Source organism: Aquarana catesbeiana, linkage group LG13 (genome assembly GCF_042186555.1).
Source record: "Aquarana catesbeiana isolate 2022-GZ linkage group LG13, ASM4218655v1, whole genome shotgun sequence".
Lineage (NCBI taxonomy): Eukaryota > Metazoa > Chordata > Amphibia > Anura > Ranidae > Aquarana > Aquarana catesbeiana.
This window is the reverse complement of record NC_133336.1, coordinates 2,585,875-2,599,870: the sequence shown is the minus strand read 5'-3', so window position 1 is coordinate 2,599,870 and position 13,996 is coordinate 2,585,875. Positions and strand designations below refer to the sequence as shown.

The following is a 13,996-nucleotide window of genomic DNA, read 5'->3' as shown; positions in this document are numbered from 1 at the left end:
GAAAAAAAAAAAAATGAAACACCCACCATTTTAATCTGTAGGGCCTTTGCTTTAAAAAAAATATATAATGTTTGGGGGTTCAAAGTAATTTTCTTGCAAAAAAAAAAAAAATGTTTTCATGTAAACAATAAGTGTCAGAAAGGGCTTTGTCTTCAAGTGGTTAGAAGAGTGGGTGATGTGTGACATAAGCTTCTAAATGTTGTGCATAAAATGCCAGGACAGTTCAAACCCCCCCCAAATGACCCCATTATGGAAAGTAGACACCCCAAGCTATTTGCTGAGAGTCATGTCGAGTCCATGGAATATTTTATATTGTGACACAAGTTGCGGGAAAAAGACACATTTTTTTTTTGCACAAAGTTGTCACTAAATGATATATTGCTCAAACATGCCATGGGAATATGTGAAATTACACTCCAAAATAGATTCTGCTGCTTCTCCTGAGTACGGGGATACCACATGTGTGAGACTTTTTGGGAGCCTAGCCGCGTACGGGACCCCGAAAACCAAGCACCGCCTTCAGGCTTTCTAAGCGCGTAAATTTTTGATTTCACTCTTGACTGCCTATCACAGTTTCGGAGGCCATGGAATGCCCAGGTGGCACAAAACCCCCCCAAATGACCCCATTTTGGAAAGTAGACACCCCAAGCTATTTGCTGAGCGGTATAGTGAGTATTTTGCAGACCTCATTTTTTGTCAAAGTTTTGAAAATTGAAAAAAGAAAAAAAAAATACATTTTTCTCGTCTTTCTTCATTTTCAAAAACAAATGAGAGCTGCAAAATACTCACCATGCCTCTCAGCAAATAGCTTGGGGTGTCTACTTTCCAAAATGGGGTCATTTGGGGGGGGGTTTGTACCATCTGGGCATTCCATGGCCTCCGAAACTGTGATAGGCAGTGAAGAGTGAAATAAAAAATTTACGCCCTTAGAAATCCTGAAGGCGGTGATTGGTTTTCGGGGTCCCGTACGCGACTAGGCTCCCAAAAAGTCCCACACATGTGGTATCCCCGTACTCAGGAGAAGCAGCAGAATGTATTTTGGGGTGCAATTCCACATATGCCCATGGCCTGTGTGAGCAATATATCATTTAGTGACAACTTTGTGCAAAAAAAAACAAAAGAAAAAAGTGTGTCATTTTCCCGCAACTTGTGTCACAATATAAAATATTCCATGGACTCGACATGCCTCTCAGCAAATAGCTTGGGGTGTCTACTTTCCAAAATGGGGTCATTTGGGGGGGGTTGAACTGTCCTGGCATTTTATGGCCTTCAAAAATGTGATAGGTAGTGAGGAGTGAAATCAAAAATTTACGCCCTTAGTAATCCTGAAGGCGGTGATTGGTTTTCGGGGCCCCGTACGCGGCTAGGCTCCCAAAAAGTCCCACACATGTGGTATCCCCGTACTCAGGAGAAGCAGCTAAATGTATTTTGGGGTGTAATTCCACATATGCCCATGGCCTGTGTGAGCAATATATCATTTAGTGACAACTTTTTGTAAATTTTTTTTTTTTTTTTGTCATTATTCAATCACTTGGGACAAAAAAAAATGAATATTCAATGGGCTCAACATGCCTCTCAGCAATTTCCAAGGGGTGTCTACTTTCCAAAATGGGGTCATTCGGGGGGAGGGGGGGGGGGGTTGTACTGCCCTGCCATTTTAGCACCTCAAGAAATGACATAGGCAGTCATAAACTAAAAGCTGTGCAAATTCCAGAAAATGTACCCTAGTTTGTAGACGCAATAACTTTTGCGTGAACCAATAAATATACGCTTATTGACATTTTTTTTTTTTACCAAAGACATGTGGCCGAATACATTTTAGACTAAATGTATGACTAAAATTGAGTTTTTTTTATAACAAAAAGTAGAAAATATCTTTTTGTTTTCAAAATTTTCGGTCTTTTTTCCCTTTATAGCGCAAAAATTAAAAACCACAGAGGTGATCAAATACCACCAAAAGAAAGCTCTATTTGTGGGAAGAAAAGGACGCAAATTTCGTTTGGGTACAGCATTGCATGACCGCGCAATTAGCAGTTAAAGCGACGCAGTGCCAAATTGTAAAAAGTCCTCTGGTCAGGAAGGGGGTAAATCCTTCCGGGGCTGAAGTGGTTAAAAGGTCATGTGTGTGTAAAGGCAGGCGTCCCAATACTTTTGGTAATATAGTATATCTCTATATCTATCACCCCTCCACCACCACCAATATAAAAACGTACAATGATCCCTCGTCTCGCGTTACCAGTTCTCAGGAACACAGCGGTCATATTGAAAGTCATGTCCTTTATTGAGTCCAAATAATACACCAATAGTTTTGAAAACTATCCAACAGCACATTAAATATTAAGTGCTTAAACTGTTTTTATACAGAATGAACAAGGAAAAAAAAAAAAAAAAAAAAAAAAAGTTAGAGAAAAGAATGGAAATCTTGAGCGGCGGTGGAGGCGGTTCGGGACGATCCAGTTGTTGCTCGGCGATAAGCACCGGTGACTCGGGGTTCTTCTTTAAAACCGCACGGCGTGTTTAAAAAGAAAAGCAGCTTTATTCGTTCTGCCATTTGTACACAGGACCATTTTGTACAAAATATGAAGTCTAAAGTTTTATTACTTATTACCATAAAACAAAGTACAATGTATGTACAATATTAAAATGAAGCCATACTACAGCCACGCTAAAAAGACACTTGTCATAGTACTGTTGACATTCCTGATGTACAGGTAAAAATTTCTGAAAAAAAAGGTGTGAACAATCGACTTTATTGAGAAAAACAATCACCAAAAAAAAAAAAAAAAAAAATCCCCCATGGTGTTTTCTTTGCCTTATTTGGTGAATGTTTTCCTGCAATAAAGACCAAGAAAAACAAAAACACAATTTCTTTTTTTTTTATAACAAAAATAGATGAGTTTGCACAGTCAACCAAACATCGATATACAGGCTGTGAGTCGGGTAAAATGAGAAAAGGGTTGAAGCGTTCTCGTTTTCTAAGCGATGTTTTTTTTTTTTGCCCATGTACACAAAGAAAAAAAATAATAATAAATTAACAGCGAAAGATGATGGAGGTTCAAACAATGGTACACCAAATACGCAACAGACAAGCGCCGCGCCGCCCTTTTATCTCTGCTCTTCGTGTGAAGCGTTGTTGTTCCAGAGCTTTGTTTTTTTTTTTTTTTTACAGGGGGAACAAAGTTGAGAACTCAGTTGCACTTTCTCTGCTGAAAGAGTCCCTCCTGAAGCATAAAAGCCAAAAAACTGAAAAAATAAATCAAAAAAAAAAAAAAAAAAAAAAAGGCCTTTTACAGGAACTGTAACACATTGCCACAAAGAAGCGATTATTTTTGTGATCATTGAAGCTTCCTTGACTAATACTAATCTGAGCTGGTTGAAGGAGAACAAAAAAGTTGCAAAAACCTTGAATACTGGCCGCCCTGAGATTACAAAAAAAATAAAATAAAATAAAAAAAAATCAGTCTGCTTGAACCCGGACTACACAATGCCATGTCACCCCCCATAAGGGGAAATCATAGCAGCATCTGGAATCAAACAGCAAAACAGACGTATTTACAGGATCATCGGAGAGTGCGCTTCTAAAATAGAACTTTAGAACGTAGGGAAACACTCCGCGTGTCGCACGGCCGCCAGCAACGTCTCATTTTCTGAGGCCTATTTCTGCAAACTCCTTTATATAAAAACTCACAAATAATCAGCCTTCCTCCAAAAATATACACATTTATAAAGAGCCAACAGCTTATACAGTATATATACTTCTTACGGTTACTACCAGCAAATGAAAAAAAAAAATCTAAAGCTCCCTCCAATGAAAGCGTTAAGTAAAAGGTGAGGAACGCGCGTGCCCAGGAACAGGATCAGCAGTGAAACAAAATCACAACTTTTTTTTTTCCATTTTTCAACACAAAGTTTTTTTTGTTATATTTACTTGATTTTCTTTTTTTTACTTTTTTAATAGAGCAGCGCTCGCGTCACCAGATGGGGGGGGAAGAGTGGCGCTCGCGTCACCAGATGGGTGGAAGAGCGGCGCTCGTGTCACCAGATGGGTGGAAGAGTGGCGCTCGTGTCACCAGATGGGTGGAAGAGCGGCGCTCGTGTCACCAGATGGGTAGTAGAGTGGCGCTCGTGTCATTAGATGGGTGGAAGAGCAGCGCTCGCGTCACCAGTTGGGTGGAAGAGCGGCGCTCATGTCACCAGATGGGTAGTAGAGCGGCGCTCACGTCATTAGATGGGTGGAAGAGCAGCGCTCGCGTCACCAGTTGGGTGGAAGAGCGGCGCTCGTGTCACCAGTTGGGTGGAAGAGCGGCGCTCGCGTCACCAGTTGGGTAGTAGAGCGGCGCTCGTGTCGCCAGATGGGTGGAAGAATGGCGCTCGCGTCACCAGATGGGTGGAAGAGCGGCGCTCGTGTCATTAGATGGATGGAGGAGCGGCGCTCGTGTCACCAGATGGGTGGAAGAGCGGCGCTCGTGTCATTAGACGGGTGGAAGAGTGGCGCTCGTGTCATTAGATGGGTGGAAGAGCGGCGCTCGTGTCACCAGATGGGTGGAAGAGCGGCGCTCGTGTCATTAGACGGGTGGAAGAGCGGCGCTCGTGTCATTAGACGGGTGGAAGAGCGGCGCTCGTGTCACCAGATGGGTGGAAGAGCGGCGCTCGTGTCATTAGACGGGTGGAAGAGCGGCGCTCGTGTCATTAGATGGGTGGAAGAGCGGTGCTCGTGTCATTAGACGGGTGGAAGAGCGGCGTTCGCATCATTAGATGGGTGGAAGAGCGGCGCTCGTGTCATTAGATGGGTGGAAGAGCGGCGCTCGTGTCATTAGACGGGTGGAAGAGCGGCGCTCGTGTCATTAGATGGGTGGAAGAGCGGCGCTCGTGTCATTAGATGGGTGGAAGAGCGGCGCTCGTGTCATTAGACGGGTGGAAGAGCGGCGCTCGTGTCATTAGATGGGTGGAAGAGCGGCGCTCGTGTCATTAGATGGGTGGAAGAGCGGCGTTCGCGTCATTAGATGGGTGGAAGAGCGGCGCTCGTGTCATTAGATGGGTGGAAGAGCGGCGCTCGTGTCACCAGATGGGTGGAAGAGCAGCGCTCGTGTCATTAGATGGGTGGAAGAGCGGCGCTCGTGTCATTAGATGGTGATAGAATGGTTCTTTAGTGCACTTTTAGAAATGTTTTTTTAATACTTAAATGATGATGTGATGAAGACCAACAAGAATATGGCTTTTCAATACACAAAGAAGAGATACAGAACAAGAACTTTTCCCCGCCCAAAAAAAAAAAAAAAAAAACCCCAAAAAAACCTGAGGAGTAATAATAATTAAACTAAACTTGAGACGGGGATTGTGGGAGGAAAGGTTAACCAACAAAGTCTACGCAGCACATGCAGTTAAAGCCTCTAATTGTTCCCCCTAATCAACAATATAAAAGAGCAAAGTAAAGAAATGCGTTAGTAAATTGAAGTAAACGATCGTTCCGAAGCACCAGTGTCCTTTGCATGGCTGTGTGTGAATTTTTGGTGAGACGTCACCCCATCGCTCTGCACAGATTACAGAAGACTTGTTACCATTGTTTGAACGTCAGATCTTAGGCTGAACGCTGGGACTTATTGCCTACAGAACAGGGGTGAGAAAAGCTTGGACTGCGTTTAAAGAGATCGGTATGGCACAAAAAAAAAAAAAAAAGTTATTTTTCCTCTTTCTACTCATTGCTTCTGGAGAGGGGAGAGGGAGGAAAAAAAAAATCCACAAAGTATGATTGAATTGTCAAAGTCTAATGCCCGTCGTGGGTTATTAATTCGTCAGCTCGGCAATGAGATTCCAAGGCTTTCATGGTATAGATGTCCTGAGGCAATTCTGACTTGCGTCGTACAAGAGGTCGGTCCTTCTTTAAATCTTTTAGAGCCTGGAAATGAAAAACATAAAATGTCAGGCGGGAGAAATGAAGGAAAATGTTTTACCGGTATTATGGACTTCTCTTCAATACAATACCCTCCATACCATCTCCAGAACCCCTTAAAAGGCTGGCAAAACAAAAAAAAGGTGGAGTTCCCGATTATGTCACCATTGCCATTTCCACCCAGTCACATGACTGGGAGCCCCTCCCACCAGTTCCTGATCATAAATGGGGACAGTGCGGTCAGTATGTCGGGGAGAACGTAGTGAGCGCGCTCTCCATAGAGAACAGTGAAGCACAATGAACATGTGTAGTAAGGGGCTACTAGGCCCCACCGACACGTCTGCCCTACACATATGATCAGCAAGAAGTTACAGCAAACATACAATATACGACCAAATCAGTGTGGACATCTGACTAGAACACCTACAGTATATTACCCTGTGGGGCATCACATTCCAAAAATATGGTCATTACTCTGGAAGTGGCCTCCCCCCCTTCGGTAAAACATAAAAACATTCTTTAATGCAGATTTATCTTGGATAATAACTCATGAAAGTACGGCGTTGGGTTAGTTAAGTTAGGTGAATACATTATATGGCCAAAAGTATGTGAACCCCCCTTCCAGTGATGGCATTTAGGTGCCTTCAGTGAAGGGTCCATCATACAAAAAGATTGTAGACAATTGTACTCTTCCAACCTTGTGGTAACAGTTTGGTGAAGACCCTTTTCTGTTCCAGCATCCCCATGTACAAAGCCAGCTCCGTAAAGACATGGTGTGATGGGATTGGTGTGGAGGAACTCCAGTGTCCTGTACAGAACCCTTACCTCATCCCTACTGAACATATTTGGGATGAATTGGGGAATTGGAACACCAAATTTAAGCCAGATCCATAAACATTAAATTGACCAGTATGGTGTGGAGGAGGTGTGGCACTGAGTCTTGGCCTCAACTCTACAGAACACCTTTGAGATGAATAAGAATGCTGAATGTGAGCTGTGTCTTCTCATCCAATATCAGTACCCGACCTCACAAATGGGCATAGATTCCCTCCAAAATCTTGTGGAAAGTCTTCCCAAAAGAGCGGAGGCTGTTATAGATGCAAAGTGGGCCAGCTCCACAAAGACATGGTTTAACAGTTTGGTTGTGGAGGAACTCGAGAACCTCCAGAGAAACACAAAATGAGCAACAAGGCTTACAATTTCATTAGTTGATCAAGGCCTAATGGACTCTTTATGGACAATTGTTCTCTTCCAAACTTGTGGTAACAGTCTGAAGACTCTTTTCTGTTCCAGCATGACTGTCCGGTATGTACAAAGCCAGCTCCATAAAGACATGGTGTGACCAAGTTTGGTGTGGAGGAACTCGAGTGTCCTGCCCAGAGCCCTGACCACAACCCTACTGATCACCTTCAGGAGGAATTCTCATCCAACATCAAAATCTGACCTCACAAATTTTCCTTTGGCTCATTACAAATTTTCAAAGACATGCTCCAAATTTTGGGGGAAACCTTTCTAGAAAAGTAGAGCCAGCAAAGTCATGGTATGACTAGTTTAGTGTGAAGGAACTCCAGTGTCCTGTACAGAGCCCTGACCTCATCCCTACTGAATGCCTTTGGGATGAATTGGAAAACCAATGATAAGCCAAGTCTTCTCATCTAACCTCACAAATAGGCCCAAATACCCAAAGACAACCTCCAAAATCTTGTGGAAAGCCTTCCCAGAACAGTGGAGGATGTTATAGCTTCAAAGTGGGCCAGCTCCACAAAGACATGGTTTGGCCAGTTTGGTGTGGAGGAACTTGAGTGTCCTATACAGAGCCCTGACCTCATCCCTACCGAACACCTTTGTGATGGATTGGAACACATTTGGTAAGCCAGGTCTACATCCAGAATCAGTACCTGACCTCATGTAATTGGCACAAATTCCTACAAACACCCTCCAAAATCTTGTGGAAAGTCTTCCCAGAACAGTGGAGAACGTCATAGAAACATGGAAGCAATTTTACCATATTAGTGACTCATAGTTGTGATAGACAGGTGTCCAAACTTTTGGCCATATGGTGGGCATTTGGTCATGTTGTGTATTCGGTGAAAACCATACTTGGAGCAATTCATTGTAGATCAAAAAGGTCCATCAATCTCAGACAATTATAAAACATGGAGAGAAATGAATGGCAGTTATTCCTCTTGAGGGTTAATTAATTAAAAATATATATATACAGTGCCTTACAAAAGTATTCACCCCCTTGACTTTTTACCTATTTTGTTACATTACAGCCTTTAGTTCAATGTTTTTTTAATCTGAATTATATGTGATGATCAGAACACAATAGTCTAAGTTGGTGAAGTAAAATTAGAATAATATATACATAAAACTATTTTTCAGAAATAAAAAAACTGATAACTGGCATGTGCGTATGTATTCACCCCCCTTTGTTATGAAGCCCATAAAAAGCTCTGGTGCAACCAATTACCTTCAGAAGTCCCATAATTAGTGAAATGATGTCCACCTGTGTGCAATCTAAGTGTCACATGATCTGTCATTACATAGACACACCTTTGTGAAAGGCCCCAGAGGCTGCAACACCTAAGAGGCACCACTAACCAAACACTGCCATGAAGACCAAGGAACTCTCCAGACAAGTAAGGGACAATGTTGTTGAGAAGTACAAGTCAGGGTTAGGTTATAAAAAAATATCCAAATCTTTGATGATCCCTAGGAGCACCATCAAATCTATCATAACCAAATGGAAAGAACATGGCACAACAGCAAACCTGCCAAGAGACGGCCGCACACCAAAACTCACGGAGCGGGCAAGGAGGGCATTAATCAGAGAGGAGCACAGAGACCTAAGGTAACCCTGGAGGATCTGCAGAGTTCCACAGCAGAGACTGGAGTATCTGTACATAGGACCACAATAAGATGTACACTCCATAGAGTTGGGCTTTATGGCAGAGTGGCCAGAAGAAAGACATTACTTTCACCAAAAAACAAAATAGCACGTTTTCAGTTTGTGAAAAGTCATGTGGGAGACTCCCAAAATGTATGGAGGAAGGTGCTCTGGTCTGATGAGACTAAAATTCAACTTTTTGGCCATCAAAGAAAACGCTATGTCTGGTGCAAACCCAACACATCACATCACCCAAAGAACACCATCCCCACTGTGAAACATGGTGGTGGCAGCATCATGTTGTGGGGATGATTTTCAGCAGTCGGAACTGGGAAACTGGTCAGAGTTGAGGGAAAGATGGATGGTGCTAAATACAGGGATATTCTTCAGCAGAACCCGTACCACTCTGTGTGTGATTTGAGGCTAGGACGGAGGTTCACCTTCCAGCAGGACAATGACCCCAAACACACTGCTAAAGCAACACTTGAGTGGTTTAAGGGGAAACATGGAAATGTGTTGGAATGGCCTAGTCAAAGCCCAGACCTCAATCCAATAGAAAATCTGTGGTCAGACTTAAAGTGGAGTTCCACCCAAAAGTGGAACTTCCACTCATCGGATTCCTCCCCCCCTCCAGTGTCACAATTGACACCTTTCAGGGGGGAGGGGGGTGCAGATACCTGTATATTACAGGTATCTGTACCCACTTCCGACATAGATAGCCACAGAATCTGCGGTTATTTACACCACTTCCTGTCCCCCCCCCACTGTCTGCTGGGTCCCAGAGACAGGTCCCAGAGACAGCAGGGACCCAGAGACAGCAGGGAACATCCGTATTGCGCTGCGCGACTCGCGCATGCGCAGTAGGGAACGGGGAAGTGAAGGCTCAAGCCTTCACTTCCGGATTCCCTTACCGAAGATGGAGGCGGCAGCACCCGAGGACGGAGAGACGGTTCGGCCTCGGGTGCCGACATCGCGGACGCCCTGGACAGGTAAGTGTCCATGTTTTAAAAGTCAACAGATGCAGTATTTGTAGCTGCTGACTTTTAAAAAAAAAATTTCAGCGGAGCTCCGCTTTAAAGATTGCTGTTCACAAGGGCAAACCATCCAAATGGAAGGAGCTGGAGCAGTTTTACAAGGAGGAATGGGCAAAATTCCCAGTGGTGAGATGTGGCACCTCATAGAGACTAATCCAAAGAGACTTGGAGCTGTGATTGGTGGCTCTACAAAGTATTGACTTTAGGGGGTGAATAGTTATGCACATTGTCTTTTTCTGTTATTTTGTCTTTTTTTTTTTTTTTTTTTATTGTGAAGCAAACAAACATCTTCTAAAGTTGTGGGCGTGTTCTGTACATTAAATGATGCAAATCCTCAAACAATCCATGTTAATTCCAAGTTGTGAGGCAACAAAACACCAAAAATGCCAAGGGGGGGGTGAATACTTCTGCAAGGCTCTGTATATATATTTTGATTTAATCATCAGCAGCGATGCCTTTATTGGTGAACGAACGATCTGATTTTAGAGTGGGGATTAGCTTGGCCTTGAATCTTGTGAGAAGTACCGTATTTGTCGGCGTATAATACACACTTTTTTCAAGCACTGCTGGATTACACAGAGCGGGGATATCTCTGTAATACGAAGTCCCGCCTCCAGGACCAGCTCCTATGATAGACGTCACATGTCCCGGCATTGGACTGGTGTTCTGTCCATCATAGGAGCTGTCCAGGAGGCGGGACTTCGTATTACAGAGGGCGCCGAGTAAATGGGAGATCCCCGCTGTGTAATCTAATCTCTGTATACTGGTGAGGCTGTAGATAGGCACTGAACAGGCTGCATTGATGAGCAATTTAATTATGAGGCTGCAGATGGGCATTGATCAGGCAGCATTGATGGGGCACTGGCGAGGCTGCATTCATGGGGCACTGGCGAGGCAGCATTGATGGGGCACTGGCGAGGCTGCATTGATGGGGCACTGGCGAGGCTGCATTGATGGGGCACTGGCGAGGCAGCATTGATGGGGCACTGGCGAGGCAGCATTGATGGGGCACTGGCGAGGCTGCATTGATGGGGCACTGGCGAGGCTGCATTGATGGGGCACTGGCGAGGCAGCATTGATGGGGCACTGGCGAGGCTGCATTGATGGGGCACTGGCGAGGCTGCATTGATGGGGCACTGGCGAGGCTGCATTGATGGGGCACTGGCGAGGCTGCATTGATGGGGCTCTGGCGAGGCTGCATTGATGGGGCTCTGGCGAGGCTGCATTGATGGGGCACCGGGGAGGCTGCATTGATGGGGCACCGGGGAGGCTGCATTGATGGGGCACCGGCGAGGCTGCATTGATGGGGCACCGGCGAGGCTGCATTGATGGGGCACTGGTGAGGCTGCATTGATGGGGCACCGGCGAGGCTGCATTGATGGGGCACCGGCGAGGCTGCATTGATGGGGCACCGGCGAGGCTGCATTGATGGGGCACCGGCGAGGCTGCATTGATGGGGCACTGGCGAGGCTGCACTGAGAGGCACTAGCGAGGCTGCACTGAGAGGCACTGGCGAGGCTGCATTGATGGGGCATTGGCGAGGCTGCATTGATGGGGCACTGGCGAGGCTGCATTGATGGGGCACTGGCGAGGCTGCATTGATGGGGCACTGGCGAGGCTGCATTGATGGGGCACTGGCGAGGCTGCATTGATGGGGCACTGGCGAGGCTGCATTGATGGGGCACTGGCGAGGCTGCATTGATGGGGCACTGGCGAGGCTGCATTGATGGGGCACTGGCGAGGCTGCATTGATGGGGCACTGGCGAGGCAGCATTGATGGGGCACTGGCGAGGCTGCATTGATGGGGCACTGGCGAGGCTGCATTGATGGGGCACTGGCGAGGCAGCATTGATGGGGCACTGGCGAGGCTGCATTGATGGGGCACTGGCGAGGCTGCATTGATGGGGCACTGGCGAGGCTGCATTGATGGGGCACTGGCGAGGCAGCATTGATGGGGCACTGGCGAGGCAGCATTGATGGGGCACTGGCGAGGCAGCATTGATGGGGCACTGGCGAGGCAGCATTGATGGGGCACTGGCGAGGCTGCATTGATGGGGCACTGGCGAGGCTGCATTGATGGGGCACTGGCGAGGCAGCATTGATGGGGCACTGGCGAGGCAGCATTGATGGGGCACTGGCGAGGCAGCATTGATGGGGCACTGGCGAGGCAGCATTGATGGGGCTCTGGCGAGGCTGCATTGATGGGGCTCTGGCGAGGCTGCATTGATGGGGCTCTGGCGAGGCTGCATTGATGGGGCTCTGGCGAGGCTGCATTGATGGGGCACTGGCGAGGCTGCATTGATGGGGCACTGGCGAGGCTGCATTGATGGGGCACTGGCGAGGCTGCATTGATGGGGCACTGGCGAGGCTGCATTGATGGGGCACTGGTGAGGCTGCATTGATGGGGCACTGAACCTTATTTTGCTTCAAATATATTTATTTAAAATGTACGTTTTTTTTCCTGAAACCTCCCCTTGTAATGAAGGTGGGTGTTATACTACGATAAGTACGGTAGCTTTACCTTGTAAACTGCTACAATGTCACAACAAGTAGTAAAAAAAAAAAAACACAAAAACTGTGAAAGGTAATATTACCTGAGATGCCTCTTCCCGCACGGTCTTTTTAAGCATCTGTACATCTTCAAGTAAGGGTCCGTCTGTCTCCATCGCAACAGGACTGTTCAGAGGGGATGTGTCGCTGTGAATGGGGTACTGAAACAGACAAAAACCCGGGGTTACCCCAGAGAAGGAGGAGGAGGAGGAGGAGGAGGAGGAGAAGGAGGAGGAGGAGGAGGAGGAGGAGGAGGAGGAGGAGGAGGAGGAGGAGGAGGGGGGGGGGCATTGTAGACTTGTGACTGCCAAGACACACTACATGCATTATATATCACAGTATATACATGATATATACACAAGTGTATTACAGCATTTGTAAAGAAAACAAAATGTATCATTTCTGCAGTTGTCAGCCGAAGAAAAATGAAGGAAAAGCAATGCAGGTGAAATGTAATAATAATAATAATAATAATAATAATAAAATCGCATGCTGGGAGGAATCTGACGGGTTTCAGCCGAATATCTGGCAGTAAAAGGAAACGGCGCGGCGTAGAATCATGAAAACATCTCACAGATCATTCGGGGATATATATGGATTACAATACTAGAGGACTGGTGCTTATATATAAAAAATGGCGTCTTCATACGACTTACAGCCTGGATCACATGGGGGGGGGGGGGGGGGAGACCCAAATTTATATATAATTATTGGGGTTTGTTTTGTATGTTTTATGAACTTTGAGCTTTTATGACCCAAGCTTGGACCCCCCCCCCGATCTACCCGCCATAACTATACATGTCATGATAAATATGATCCCCAGAAATGTGCCCCCCTCCCCCCATAGTTGGGTTTAAAAGAAAAAAAAGCCACCTACGATCTTCTTTAACTTACCTAAATCCGTGGTCATGTGATCCCAAGTCATCTCCTTCATGGGGGGAGGGGAGGATCCTTCTTTGGGTGTCTTGGATGTCCAGTGTTGGTGTCTTCTCAGGTTACAGGAGACGGCGGCGGGATGACGTCACCAGGAGGGGACTACAATGCTGGAGCAGCGGTCTCGACTCTCAGAAGAGGCGCCAGATAGCGACACGTGACAGCGGATTCCGGTAACCAAAACATGTTAAATTTTTTTTTTTTTTTAGTCTAAATGATTTTTTATGGTTTGCAGACTGAAGCTCATATTTATGTTACAGTCATTCGGAGATCATTGTCTGCCTCTTGTGCTCGGAGCTGATGGCTACCCTCATACTAGTCTTTCTAGTCTTCTATATAATAATTTGGTGGACAACCCCTGGGGGGAGGGGGAGGGGCAGATTGTGGACCCCACTTGTCCTACCATTAGATTCCAGACTCCAGAAGTCAGGGAAATGTTCAGCTGGCAGAGGAAGCCACACGATGAAGGGAGGAAAAACAAAAAACTCTAAGAGGGTCTCCCACAGCAGGAATACGGCTTCTCCATCAAAGCTCCAAGAACAGAGACACAGAAAAGAGTTTGTTCAGAAATGCAAATATCTGTGTGATAAATACAGGGTGACCGGTCACATGTCCCCAAACACTACACGGGAGCCTCCTCGCTCCTTTCCCCCGCTCCTCTTCTCTCCTTTCCTCCCTGCTCCTCCCCCCTCCCCCCCC

The 13,996-nt window shown here is 46.1% G+C and overlaps 1 protein-coding gene across 1 annotated transcript in view; it reads right to left on the bottom strand.

Annotated features, from left to right (window-relative positions):
• Positions 1–2,580: 2,580 nt before the first annotated feature.
• Positions 2,581–13,996, bottom strand: part of PPP2R5C (protein phosphatase 2 regulatory subunit B'gamma) — a gene marked incomplete at its 5' end in the record, with an annotated part of 142,738 nt that continues 131,322 nt past the window's right edge. Inside the window, 2 exon segments of the mRNA XM_073609894.1 lie at positions 2,581–5,896; positions 12,409–12,525. Coding sequence (XP_073465995.1) covers positions 5,765–5,896; positions 12,409–12,525 — 249 coding nt within the window.